The sequence below is a fragment of the Paroedura picta genome, chromosome 6 (genome assembly GCF_049243985.1).
Source record: "Paroedura picta isolate Pp20150507F chromosome 6, Ppicta_v3.0, whole genome shotgun sequence".
Lineage (NCBI taxonomy): Eukaryota > Metazoa > Chordata > Lepidosauria > Squamata > Gekkonidae > Paroedura > Paroedura picta.
Window position 1 is genome coordinate 113,369,245 of NC_135374.1, and position 12,249 is coordinate 113,381,493.

The following is a 12,249-nucleotide window of genomic DNA, read 5'->3' on the forward strand; positions in this document are numbered from 1 at the left end:
GGATGAGGAAGGGTGCCGATTGGCCCCTCCTCTGGACTGACAATCAGAGGGCCCAATCGGCAGGTGTAAAGCGCCTGCCGATTGGGCCCTCTGATTGGCCCGCCGCCGCCAAGGCAACAATTGCGCTGCGCGCAGCTCGCAGTTGCTCCCTTGCCGGCGGCCTGATGCATCAGGAGGTGCGAAGTGCCTCCGACGCATCAGCCCGCCGGCAAGCGAGCCCCGCGCTGGCCTGCTCGAACTAAAAAATGGCAGCCAACAACAAGAACCCATTGAGGAGCCGCCGCCGTGCACACGCCACGCCGCCAGGGAGCCGCCGCACGAAGCCACGGCCTCCCTTCTCCACTCCTTTTCCGGGGTGCCGCTGAGACAAGGACGCCGCGCCACCGCCGTCCGCCCTCGAAAATGCCTCCTCTTTCAGGTACGCTTTCTTCCCTCACGCTGCCCTTGCCTGTCCCTCGCTCTGCCCCCACCTGCTAGCGCCCATTGTATTTTTTATACAATGGGCTTTTTTCCTAGTTTTATATATTACAAGTTAAAGATATCTTTTCTTGTTCCCTGTAAACCACCCTGAGCCTTCGGGGATGGCAGCATATAAATATAATAAATAAATAAATAAATAAATAAATAAATAAATAAATAAAGAGTTGGTTTGGCCATTATATAATGTACTTAAAAATGGGTTGGAATTGTGATCTGTGGATTTATATTGTAAACTGCCCTGAGCCACAAGGGAGGGCGGTATAGAAATGTAATAGAATAAAATAAATTTTGTTTAATTGCTTCAGATGAACCCAGTGACTCACCTGAATCTATTTTAAGTATCTAAATTATGAAATGCTTCATTTCCCGCCAGATAGACCTTTGCAGTTTGTCTCCATCTGGTCTATCGGGACAGCCGGAGGGCTTTGATTTACCTCCCCCAAATAATGCAGTTTCAGCCCACTTCTGTGACTGTTCGCACGTGGATGGAAAGTGCATGGCTTAGTGGGTGAAAGCACCCATTATGATAAGCACAGCCCAAGGGAAGCGGTTTTGAAATTCTAGGGAGTACCTAGATTACATGGGACCAATCTTTAATTTGAAGCTGGTGTCCCTGTTTTGGCTTGATGGTAGGCTGAGGTATAAAGGAGAGGCAACGAGGGGGGTAGTGGATATTCTTCAGTCCAGAAGGCAGTTACCCCAAAATCTTTCCTTCTTTCTCTTTCCCGAAAGCTGCCAAAGAAGTGCTGAAGGAAATGGCTGAACTTCACAGGAAGTCAGAATTATTCACTAACTTGCAGAAAGGCCACTGCAGAGCAAAAAGCAGTGGGCACTAGTGGGATGGTGGCGGCTGAGGGGGAGGCAGCGATGGCGAGGAGCAGAGGGGTCTGGTGCTCCCCTGCCCACCTCCCCCTTGCAAGGCAGGCCCCGGGCCGGCTGGCAGTGTGTGTGCGAGTACCTTTCATGAGGTGTCTTTGGCAGCACCACATCCCTCACGGCACAGCCGGAGGCTCCTTGGAGAGCTCGCACTGTCAGCCACATGCTCTGCCCGGCCTTGTGTGCTGCCTCCACACCACCGCCAGCCACCCTCCACCGTTGGCTCCTCATGTGCCCTGTGGCCACCTCCTCCTGGCTGCCACCGCCCGGGTGGAAGGCTGCACACACGTGAGCCACGACAGCCAGATTCATCTGCAGCCAGGCTGCCAAAGAGGTGAGCGGCTGACTTGGGAGCGCGGTTTCTGAAGGGGCTGGCCCAATTGGGCTGGATCTGAGTCCGGACCATCTCAGCGAGCCAGGCACGCTCCACCCACTGGGGCATTTCACAAATATATATATAGGCACATGGATAAGGATGTGAGCTGGAACCAACAGGAATAATTGTGTCTGCATGAAATTTGAATCCAGTGGCAACTTTAAGACCAACCAAGTTTTATTCAAGGGATAAGCTTTCGTGTGCAGGCCCACGTGGCCAGATATCGGGAAGCATCCATGCAATGATAAATCTTATACGCAGAGAATTGAACTTTGTGGGTCATCAAGGTGCCGTTGGATTCACACTTTGTTCTGCTGCTTCAGACCAACATGGCTACACACCTGGAGGTATCTGTTTGAATCAGAAAAGGCAGATCATTGTTTTGGAGAGCTTTAGATAAACCCTTAGAAAGGATGGCCTCTAGACCTCACGTGAAACCCCCCTCCCCCCCCATTCATCAAGGGTATTTCCATAACCTTTGATCAAAGAAGTTATCTGCTTCTAGACAATGTCTAATTGTAGTTGTTTTCTCATGCGCAGATAGGTTCCCCTCCTGTGAAAGAACTCAGGAAAGCCCCCAAGGGGGGGAGGGGGAGACAAGAATGGGAAAAGGTGACCCAGAAGGCATGAGAGACAGATTGCCCCAGGTTGCTCTTAACCACAAGACTCCATGAAACGAATGGGCATTTCACCTACCCTCTATGACAGTGGTAGTCAATCTGCGGTCCTCCAGATGTCCATGACTACAATTCCCATGAGCCCCTGCTAGCATTTGCTGCCTACTTTGGGAATCTCACATGTTTTCACTATACTCACCACCAGTGAGGGATGCTGAGCTCCCCCTCACTGGCAGTGTTCAAGCAAAGGTTGGATACACACTTTTCTTGGATACTTTAGGGCAGGGGTAGTCAACCAGCAAATGCTAGCAGGGGCTCATGGGAATTGTAGTCCATGGACATCTGGAGGACCACAGGTTGACTACCCCTGCTTTAGGATGCTTTGGGCTGATCCTGCATTGAGCAGGGGGTTGGACTAGATGGCCAGTATGGCCCCTTCCAACTCTATGATGCTATACTCCATGTATATATTTGTAAAAAAATAAAATAGATGTTACAAAAAAGACATTTTACAGCTCCAATGTTCTCCCATCCAAAGAAAGCTACAACCTGTAGAGCTGCCCCGGACTTTTCTCTGCACGGGGAACATAAGAGCTGGAAACAGTGTTTTCTGGGGAATATCAATATGAACAATTTTTATTCTGCCTCAACAACAATGGAGTAGAGTTGTTTTCTGGTATCCTAGAAGGCAAGAACTATGGATTGAAATGAAATCAAAGCAATTTTCATCTGAAACATAAGAACTTCCTGACAGGGCAGGTCCTCCATGGAACGGGTTTCCTTGGGAGGTGGTGGGACTCAAGCAGAGTCTAGTTAGCCATCTGAAAGCGACGCTGACTGTGAGAACTGAGGCAGGATAAGAAGAGAGGAGTCAGTGCTTGGCTCTCATGGCCCCTTCTCACATGCTCAGAGTTAATGCGATCACCATTGTAGCGTCAGCAAGGAATTGGCCTTCAGGCCAGATTGGCCTAGGGACCTTGGAGATGTTTTGCCTTCCTCTGGGCATGGGGGTGGGGTAGGTAGTTGTGAATTTCTTGTACCCTGCAGGGGGTTTCACTAGATGACCCTTGAGATCCCTTCCAGCTCCACTGATTATGACAATTGGGTATGCCCAAATTCCCTCCAGTACCCACCATTGCTTTCTCTTCCTTTGCAGGTGGATCTCCTGAGGTTCGGTCTACCATCTGATTCTATTTACTTCCCTAATTGTCCCCCCACCCTACCCCAACAGTCTTTCAGTGCACTCCAAAGAACGCTTTCTTGAGTGGACATCCCACTGAATAGACTCAAGAAAGATTTTTTAGTAGACCTGCTTAAAGAGGGCACTGCTTGGGCCTCACGGGCAGAATTTTGAAGAAATGGCTTTCTGAGCATGGAGCCAGCATGGTGGAAAACTGCGTGTTGAATTTATACTCACCATGTGGTTGTCATTGTTCAATAAATAGGAAAAAAACAGCAATTTGGATTTGTTTGTATTCACTTGAGATTAAATGACATAGGAAACCTTTTGTATACAATAAATAGTTACCATTCCAAATTATTTTGCATTATAATCTTTACATGGAATGTAACATTCCAAATTATTTTGCATTATACTAGTCATAGTTACATGGAATGAAACATTCCAAATTATTTTGCATTATACTAGTCATAGTTACATGGAATGGTAACTATTTATTGTATACAAAAGGTTTCTCATGTCATTTAATCTCAAGTGAATACAAACAAATCCAAATTCCTGTTTTTTTCCTATTTATCTCTGGAACCTGTTAACCAGTTTCTTTACACTGTATGTTAATTTACTCTCACAGTTTACCTATAAATATGAACTGCTTCCTTCCATCCCAGGACATTGTATCTGAGGAAGTGTGCCTGCACACAAAAGCCCATGCCTTGAATAAAGCTTTGTTGGTCTTCAAAGTGCTACTGGATTCAAAATTTTATCTATCCAGAGGTCTTTACATGTCACCAGTTAAGCACACAGATTAATTTCGGAATCTGAAAAATCACAGCACGGGCCAGATTTTTTCTTTAGAGTACCAGGTGTAAGGACCAGGTCTGATAACACAGTATATTTACGGCTTTATTTTTCGGCAAGGGTCCTTAATTCCCCGTTGCTGCAGAGGTGGTGTGAAAGTAGAAAACTAGACATCGATGTCGTTTAACGTATTTAGTTTAAAAAAAGTGTTCAGCGCATGAATACAAGCAACGTTTAGGTCTTCAGATTACTGAACGGCTGGGTTTTTTTTCTGCTTCACCTTCTTCATCCATGGAGGTGGTGCTTTATTTGTCTGCAAAAATTTAAAAAAAAAATACATTCGGGGTAAATAAAGCAGGAGGCAGCGGTGTGCCACTTCTTTATATTCATTGCATTTATTTATTTGAAACGTTTACTGGCTGCCTGTCTTCCTTGCAGTGCTTGAGAAGGCTTACATGACAAATTAAATACACAGAGCCAAAATTAAAAACCCCAATTTAGGATTGTTTAAATCAAATGATCGGAAGTGAGGGGGCCTTCCTGGAGAGACTCCACCACAATTGCGGGGCTGCCACCGAAAAGGCCCTCCGTGGTATACCCACCAAATTAATTTCTTTGATTAACGGGGCAGTGCTACCTTCGCTTTAAGAGTTTCTTGTAAGCTGACTTAAGGGATATAAGGACAGTACGGAGCAATCCATTTGCTTCGATGTGTGGTTCCCATACAACATGAACAAGTGTTTTCCTGGGTGCTGTACATCAGTGGTCCCCAACCTTTTTATCATTGGTCAACGCCTGACAATTTTACTGAGGCCCGGGGGGGGGGGTAGTCTTTTGCCAAGGGACATCGCTGCCACCGCCTGAGCCCCTGCTCCGCTTGCTTTCCCGCTGGCGCCCCTGACTTCCTGCCGCCCACTGGGGGGCACTGCCAACAGCAGCTGCGCAGTGCCATGCCCAGTGGAGCCCCAGCCATGGTGGCCGCTGGAGAGCACCAAAGGTGAGCCGGCGGCAGAGTGACAGGGCAGCCCCTGAGGCAGCAGCCGGGGAGGAGGGCGAGGAGGAGCCGTGGCCTGGTACCGACTGATCCATGGACTGGTCCTGGTCCCCGGTCCCTGGACCAGGGGTTGGGGACTGCTGCTCTACATTCCTAGTCTAAACAGCCTGCAGAAGGATGGCTTGTGGATTTTAAAGTTTATCACTACAGAGGAAGGGTCTAAGCTGGCGAACAATTTCTTCAAAGGTCTCCAGGATAGCCAAGCTACCCCTCTGTGTTTCTTGGTGCAAAGGCTGAAAAACACCATCTTTGAGTGTGCAGTGTTAGAATGCCGGTGGACAGGTCACCTGGTTCTTTTCGCTGACTGTGGAATCCCTTTGGGAAGATCCTACAACCGGTGAAGAAACGTTTAATCCAAGAAGCCAAGTGACAGCCTTAAGGGGCAGTGTTCACTTTCAGCCCTCCTGTCTATCTCAGAATGGTGGACTGTATCATAATAGTAATGATTAGACTCAGACACAATCTACTGTGTTAATAAGTGCCATGAAAGGAAGCATACATGGCTCCACTGAGGCAAGGTAAGAGAAGCTTTTCATTACCCGAAGGAGACCCAAAGTGGCCTACAGAGACCTTTCTCTTCCTCTCCCTGCTACAGACACCCTGTGAGATAGGTGGGGCTGAGAGAGTTCTAAGAGAACTGCTCTGCAAGAACAGCCCTGAGAGACCTGACTGGCCCTAGGTCACCCAGCTTAGAACTTCTAGGTGGCCACACAGAGAGGAGGTCTGTGTTAGCTGCTAACCTCCTGGCAATCAGCAAAATACTGTTGTCAGAGTCTTGTGGTATGTAATCAAAGTTTTTATTCAGGCAAAGCCTTTGGCACTTCATGTTGCAAAAGACTGGGTTCTCCACTGTAATAGCAGAATAGCCACTGGTTTGGGGCTTATTTCCAATAGTTAAAAAGGAAAAAGTAAAGGTCTGACCCTTGGGGTGACGCCCTCTAGCGTTTTCATGGCAGACTCAATACAGGGTGGTTTGCCAGTGCCTTCCCCAGTCATTACTGTTTACCCCCCAGCAAGCTGGGTACTCATTTTACCGACCTCGGAAGGATGGAAGGCTGAGCCAACCTTGAGCCGGCTGCTGGAATCAAACTCCCAGCCTCATGGTCAGAGCTTCATTTGTAGCATGTTGGATGCCTTACCACCCTGCACCACAAGAGGCTCTTCCCAATAGTTACAGCTAAACAAAGTCTTCTTTAGAAAGGTTTTCGAGGCTAGAATAATCAATTCCTAATGCTGTCTACACCGGGCTCAGACGGTCTCCCCGGCACAGTTCTGGAACGACAGCAGCTCACCTGCGTTGCCCAAGGCAATTCTGAAGAAGATTTTGCTTAGAGGGTCTTTTGGCAACACTGACAAGCTCCTATGAGTCTTCCCATAAATGGAACCGCACAGTGCCCTTCTGTTCATGGAAGTTACCAGTGGATCTGGCCTTCCCATGAACATTATGGGGGAACCTGCTGAGGCTCCACACTTTGTGCCACCCACTCGCCCAGGGAAGCAGACGCAGGTGGACTCCTCACCCAGCTGTTTTTATGGAGCATTCTCCACAGAAGTAAGAAATTCCCCTGGTGTGAGGTAACTACAAGTCTGTGTGGTGTGAATGATAGGACAACTGTGCGTTCAAGTGGGATGTCTCTGGCTTGCCATAAGATTATTTGCAGGGGGATTTTACTCACAGGCTTTGTTAATGGAACTGCTTGGTAATGTTTACTGGGATAGTGCAGTCTATTTCTGTGTGTCTGTTTGAACTAGGACAGCCTTTCTCGGCTTCTTTACCATTGAGAAACCCCTGAAACATTCTTCAGGCTTCAAGAAACCCCAGAAGTGGCATGATTGTGCAGGCTGAGAGATCGACCGATCCGGTGTGATCCATGGTGGGGTGTGAACATGAGGTTATTTTTTATAAGTCTATTTACTTTAATTTGTAGCCTGTCTGTCTTCCCAATAAGGACTAAATGCAGCTTACATTGATTGCTAATCCTTCCTGTTATCCAACTTGGTGTGTTGTTGTTAGGAGCAAAGGCTTCTAATCTGGTGAACTGGGTTTGATTCCCCGCTCCTCCACATGAAGCCAGCTCAGTGATCTTGGGCTAGTCTCAGTTCTCTCAGAGCTCTCTCAGCTTCACCTACCTCACAGGGTATCTGTTGTGGGGAGAAGTAGGGAAGGCTATTTAAGACACATGCAGCCAGTTGGGTGACCTTGGGCTCACTACAATGCTGATAAAGCTTTTCTGACCAGGCAGTAATATCAGGGCTCTCTCAGCCTCACCTACCTCACAGGGTGTCTGTTGTGGGGAGACAGAAGGGAAGGTGAATGTAAGCCGCTTTGAACCTCCTTCAGGTGGAGAAAAGCGACATATAAGAACCAACTCTTTTTCTTTGGTCTCTCTTCCAATTTGGATATGCTATCCGTAGGGTTGCCAACCTCCAGACAATGGAGATCACTTACAGTAGGGAAAATGGCAGCTCTGGAGAATGGACTTGATGGCCTCCCACTCGGCTGAGGTCCCTCCCCTGCCTTCACCACAACATCTCCAGGAATTCTCCAGCCTGTAGCTGGCAGCGGTGCTACACCATTCTGGTCACAATCTAAACATAACTTAAAACAACAACAGCAAAACTTTTATTTTACTTACAAACAACGTTGGTTTGGGTACAAACACATTTTCTGCCTCGCGCTCTAAAGGCAAACTGACTGATGAACTGGACTGGGCTTTTGTTGGCAGGCTTTGATCCTTTTTCTGAGGTAAAGTGACTCCGTGTGGTTTCCCATGAAGATTTATCAACATCTGTTTCATCGCAGCAAGTTCCTAGAAAGAAAGCCACATCGAAAGACTCAAGCGCCCATTGCAGAACACGCAGTCTTTGTTGCCACACAGAAGTACACCGATAAGACTACTAGAATCATAGAATCATAGAATTGGAAGGGACCTCCTGGGTCATCTAGTCCAACCACCTGAGGCACTATGCAGGACGCTCACAACCCTATCGCTCATCCACTGTAACCTGCCACCCCCTTAAGCCTTCACAGAATCAGCTTCTCCGTAAGATGGCTATCCAGCCTCTGTTTAAAAATTTCAAAAAATGGAGAACCCACCACCTCCTGAAGAAGCCTGTTCACCTGAGGAACCACTCTAACTGTCAGAAACTTCTTCCGGATGTTTAGATGGGATTTCTTTTGAATTAATTTCATTCCAATGGTTCTGGTCTGTCCCTCCGTGGCAAGAGAGGACAATTCTGCTCCTCTATATGCAGTCGTACTACAATTATAACTACCACCACCACCACCACCATCATCATCAGGGTTGGGCGCTTCAGCATCTGAAGCAGCCGTTTGTGCCCAAAGCAGCCAGCATCATGGTGCTGGCTGCTTCAGGTGCGAACAGCTGCTTCGGATGCCAAAGTGCCCAACCCTAATCATCATTATAAATTTCATTTGTTTTCCGCCACTCCTGGTGGTTTACATCAATATACAATAAAAATAGTTTTTCCGCCTCTCTCTCTGATTACTTATGAGAAATCACTTCATAAAGGAAGTAATAAAGCAGAAAACACACACACACGATTTAGATAAATAGATCATAATTTGTGAAATGGTGCAATCGAAAAGATTTGGAGGGCACCACGAAGCACCCCACAAGCTCCTTTGCCACTGGAACGCCTGTCTCTTTTAGAGCTTTTGTTTCTTTTTTAAAAAGGCTTGTTTTGAAAAGAAAGAGAGATCATTTAATCCAATCTGTATGCTTATAAATGACACTCAGATGGCTGGGGTAAGACAACATGTCCTCCTCAGGCAGGGGTTGTAGTTCTTTTTTTTTAAAGCGTCATTCTTTCCAGAAAGTGTTTTGGGTTTTTTTTGGTGGAGGAAGGACATACAGCAAACAGAAAGCAAGGGGGAAAGCGGGGGATGACATAACAGTGCCAGGAAAACACGCACAACGAAAAAGCTGCAATACATACATACATCAGGAGGTTAACATCACTTTAAAATGAAAACAGGAAGACAAAGCTGGATGGAAAGATGAAAAAGCAAGGGAGGGGGCATTCAGGAACACACATTCTTGTACTATTAAATAACCTTTTATTTTAATAAAAAGCAACTTTAATTGCCTCTTTGGCCAGTTTACGCAAAACACAAAGCTTATGGTAAAATATTCCATGGAACCTACATTACTGCTTAATTTTAACCATCACATTCACTGTAACTGCACAACTACTGCAATAGTAATGTTATTTAAAAGGATGGTGTTTAGCTTTTAAAGTATTGGCTGCAGCAGCTAAAAATCTTAAAGATGCTCCTAAAGTGCTAGAAAGCCCTGACCTGGGCGGTCCAGGCTGGCCCGATCTTGCTGGTTCTGGGAAACTAGCAGTTCTGCTTGCACATGAGTTTGAATGCTGGCCAAGGTCTATTTCAGAGAAATGTATAACACCGACGGAATGTGTTACCTGGATTAAGTTGCAGTATGAAGTCTTGGCAGAATCAGACAGAGGAAAGTCAATTTCCCTTTCGCTTATATCTGACGAGACCCAAGAACTTTTGGTACCCATCAGCGTTCTGGGACCAAACATCTGAGGAACGTGAGGAGCTGAAGATGGAGCCAACAGGACTTGCTCAGGATCCCCGGCCCCAAGGATGTCAAATTGACCTCAACCGGGGCCAGGGCCTTCTCAGCCCTGGCCCCGAACTGGTGAAATGCTCTCCCTGTAGAGATCAGGGCACTGTGGAACTTGGGTTACTTCCACAGGGCCTGTGAAACGGAGCTCTTCCACCGGGCCTATGGTTCAGGCACCAAAATTCTGGCTCCCCTGCCCAAAACAGCAGCCAAATTCTGATCATACTGACATCGGTACCTCCCTGCTGGGAAATCAGAGGCGGTCTGAAGCAACTGTATGCAGAATGTTTTAAACTGTTGTTATTTTACCGGTGTTTCTATATATGGTGTAATCTGCCCTGAGCCTCTGGGAAAGGCAGGTTAGAATGATTATCGTTATTACCAACCAGCTGGTGGAGAAAGAGAGCGAGCCGAATGACTGCATGGAAGACAGGTGGCTTGCCACTGCCACCCAAATCCCTGGAGGTCCCCCATCCAAATACTAGCCAGGATTGGCCCTGCTTGGCCTGGGCTATCTGAGACCACGGAACAGGTTAAGGCAGGGTATCTCGACCAGGGTTTCATGAAACCCTGGCGTTTCTTGATGGCCCTGGAAGGGTTTCCTGTATGGGTGTGAGTGAATTAATTTTTTATATATTTTTAAAATTTGTTAAACATTTATTGGATAATACAACCCTATGTGGTCATGTCGACCCCCCCCCCCCGTGGCCAATGATGGGTCCAGAGGGAATAGGAAGGGGAGGGGCACTGGCTATGCAAGTACCCAGCTATGCTTCCCAACTATATTCTGCACAATCGTGACTCTTATGGCTCTTCTTGAAGCCTGAAAAATGTCAGAGAGGTTTATCGACAGTAAAAAGTCTGAGAAAAGTTGGGTTAAGGGGGGTCCAGTGGCCTGGGCCTTATAAAGAAGCAGAAAGATTTCTACTTGGAAGGATGCGAATGGCAAATGAATGGCTTCCTAGCATTTAGCGAGGATTCCTGAACCCCTGTGTCAGGGGTGGGCAAACGGTGGCCCTCCAGATGTCCATGGACTACAATTCCCATGAGTCCCTGCCAGCAAATGCCCTATGAGATTGCTCGGGTCAGGTTCATTTGGGGTTTGGGTCTGCCATTTCTCACCGCTACAGGTGTTCACAGCAATCTGGGCTAGGGTTGTGCACTTCAGCCGCCGAAGTGGCCGTTTGCTGGCTGCTTCCAGCAGGAAGGGCCACTTTGGCGGCCGAAGCACACAACCCTAATGGGCTCTGGAGATGTACAGGGAAGCCTGGAGTCAACATACACCGCTGAGACACAGCTCAGTGGCAAGAGAGAGACAGCAGGGAGGCCTCCGCCGTTTTAGAAGAACGTAAAAACCAGCCGATTCCCCCACCTCTTTTTCAACTTGACCATCATAACAATTTATGTGTCGTGCGGGTTATAATAACGAAAACGTGCCTTAAAGGATGAAAGCATGCCATTCCTCGTACCCGACTGCTTCTGGGCGGCTCTAGAATACCGCAGGATGTAAAATTCTTCTGTTCGAATGGTAAAAATACCAGGCGGGCTTGGTTGAAGCTGCGGTGACGTCTAGAAAACCCATGTCCAATATTTCAGTCATGAGCTCCTTGTATTGCCATGCTGGGCCTCGGAGCGCACCAAGCCGTTTCGTCTCCCGGGTGGACGCTTCTTATCGCTCGGTCATTTAATAGCGCAGCCGTCCACATCGCTCGCCCGTGCGCTGCTGGCATGTCAAAACAGCACAGCTGCACAACAGCTGTTTCAAAGGCCCGCATAGCTGATACCAACATGCTGCTGAAAGTTGTAAACTCTGCAGAGATGTTGCCAAAGCAATGCATAGACCGCATTGCTCGATGAAAATAACTCGGGACAATTATATTACAGCTGCGTGCTTCGGCTCTAAAGGGCCTGGGTTGTAGTCCGGACTGGCTTGCGAGCAAGCACTACTGGAACAGGGAGAATTACCTCCGAAATGAACAGGCTGAGGGTGGTGGTGCGAGGCTTATGTCAAGGCAGAATGTGGATCCTAGCGTCAGGATTGGGGAGGCTGTCACTTGAGGAGGGCAGGAAGGGGCTCACCAGAGGATCGGAGTCATGGCTTTAAACTATAGGTAGAAAGGTATTAGCTAGATATCAGAGTTTTTCACAGCCAGAATAGTTCAGCAGTGGTACTGACTGCCTAAGGAAGTGGTGAGCTCCCCCTCTCTGGTGATCTTTAAGCTGTTGCTGGACAGATCCTTATCCTGGATTCTTTA

The 12,249-nt window shown here is 47.6% G+C and overlaps 1 protein-coding gene across 2 annotated transcripts in view; it reads right to left on the minus strand.

The window, feature by feature from the left end:
- Positions 1–4,419: 4,419 nt before the first annotated feature.
- The window catches only part of PIBF1 (progesterone immunomodulatory binding factor 1), a 127,494-nt gene continuing 119,664 nt past the window's right edge, over positions 4,420–12,249 (minus strand). For both annotated transcript variants that reach the window (XM_077343996.1, XM_077343995.1), the window contains exons 17-18: positions 8,018–8,191; positions 4,420–4,640 (exon numbers count right to left, since the gene is read on the minus strand). In XM_077343996.1, the coding sequence (XP_077200111.1) occupies positions 4,575–4,640; positions 8,018–8,191 (240 nt within the window). In that variant the 3' untranslated portion in view covers positions 4,420–4,574. The remainder of the gene's footprint in view (positions 4,641–8,017; positions 8,192–12,249) is intronic.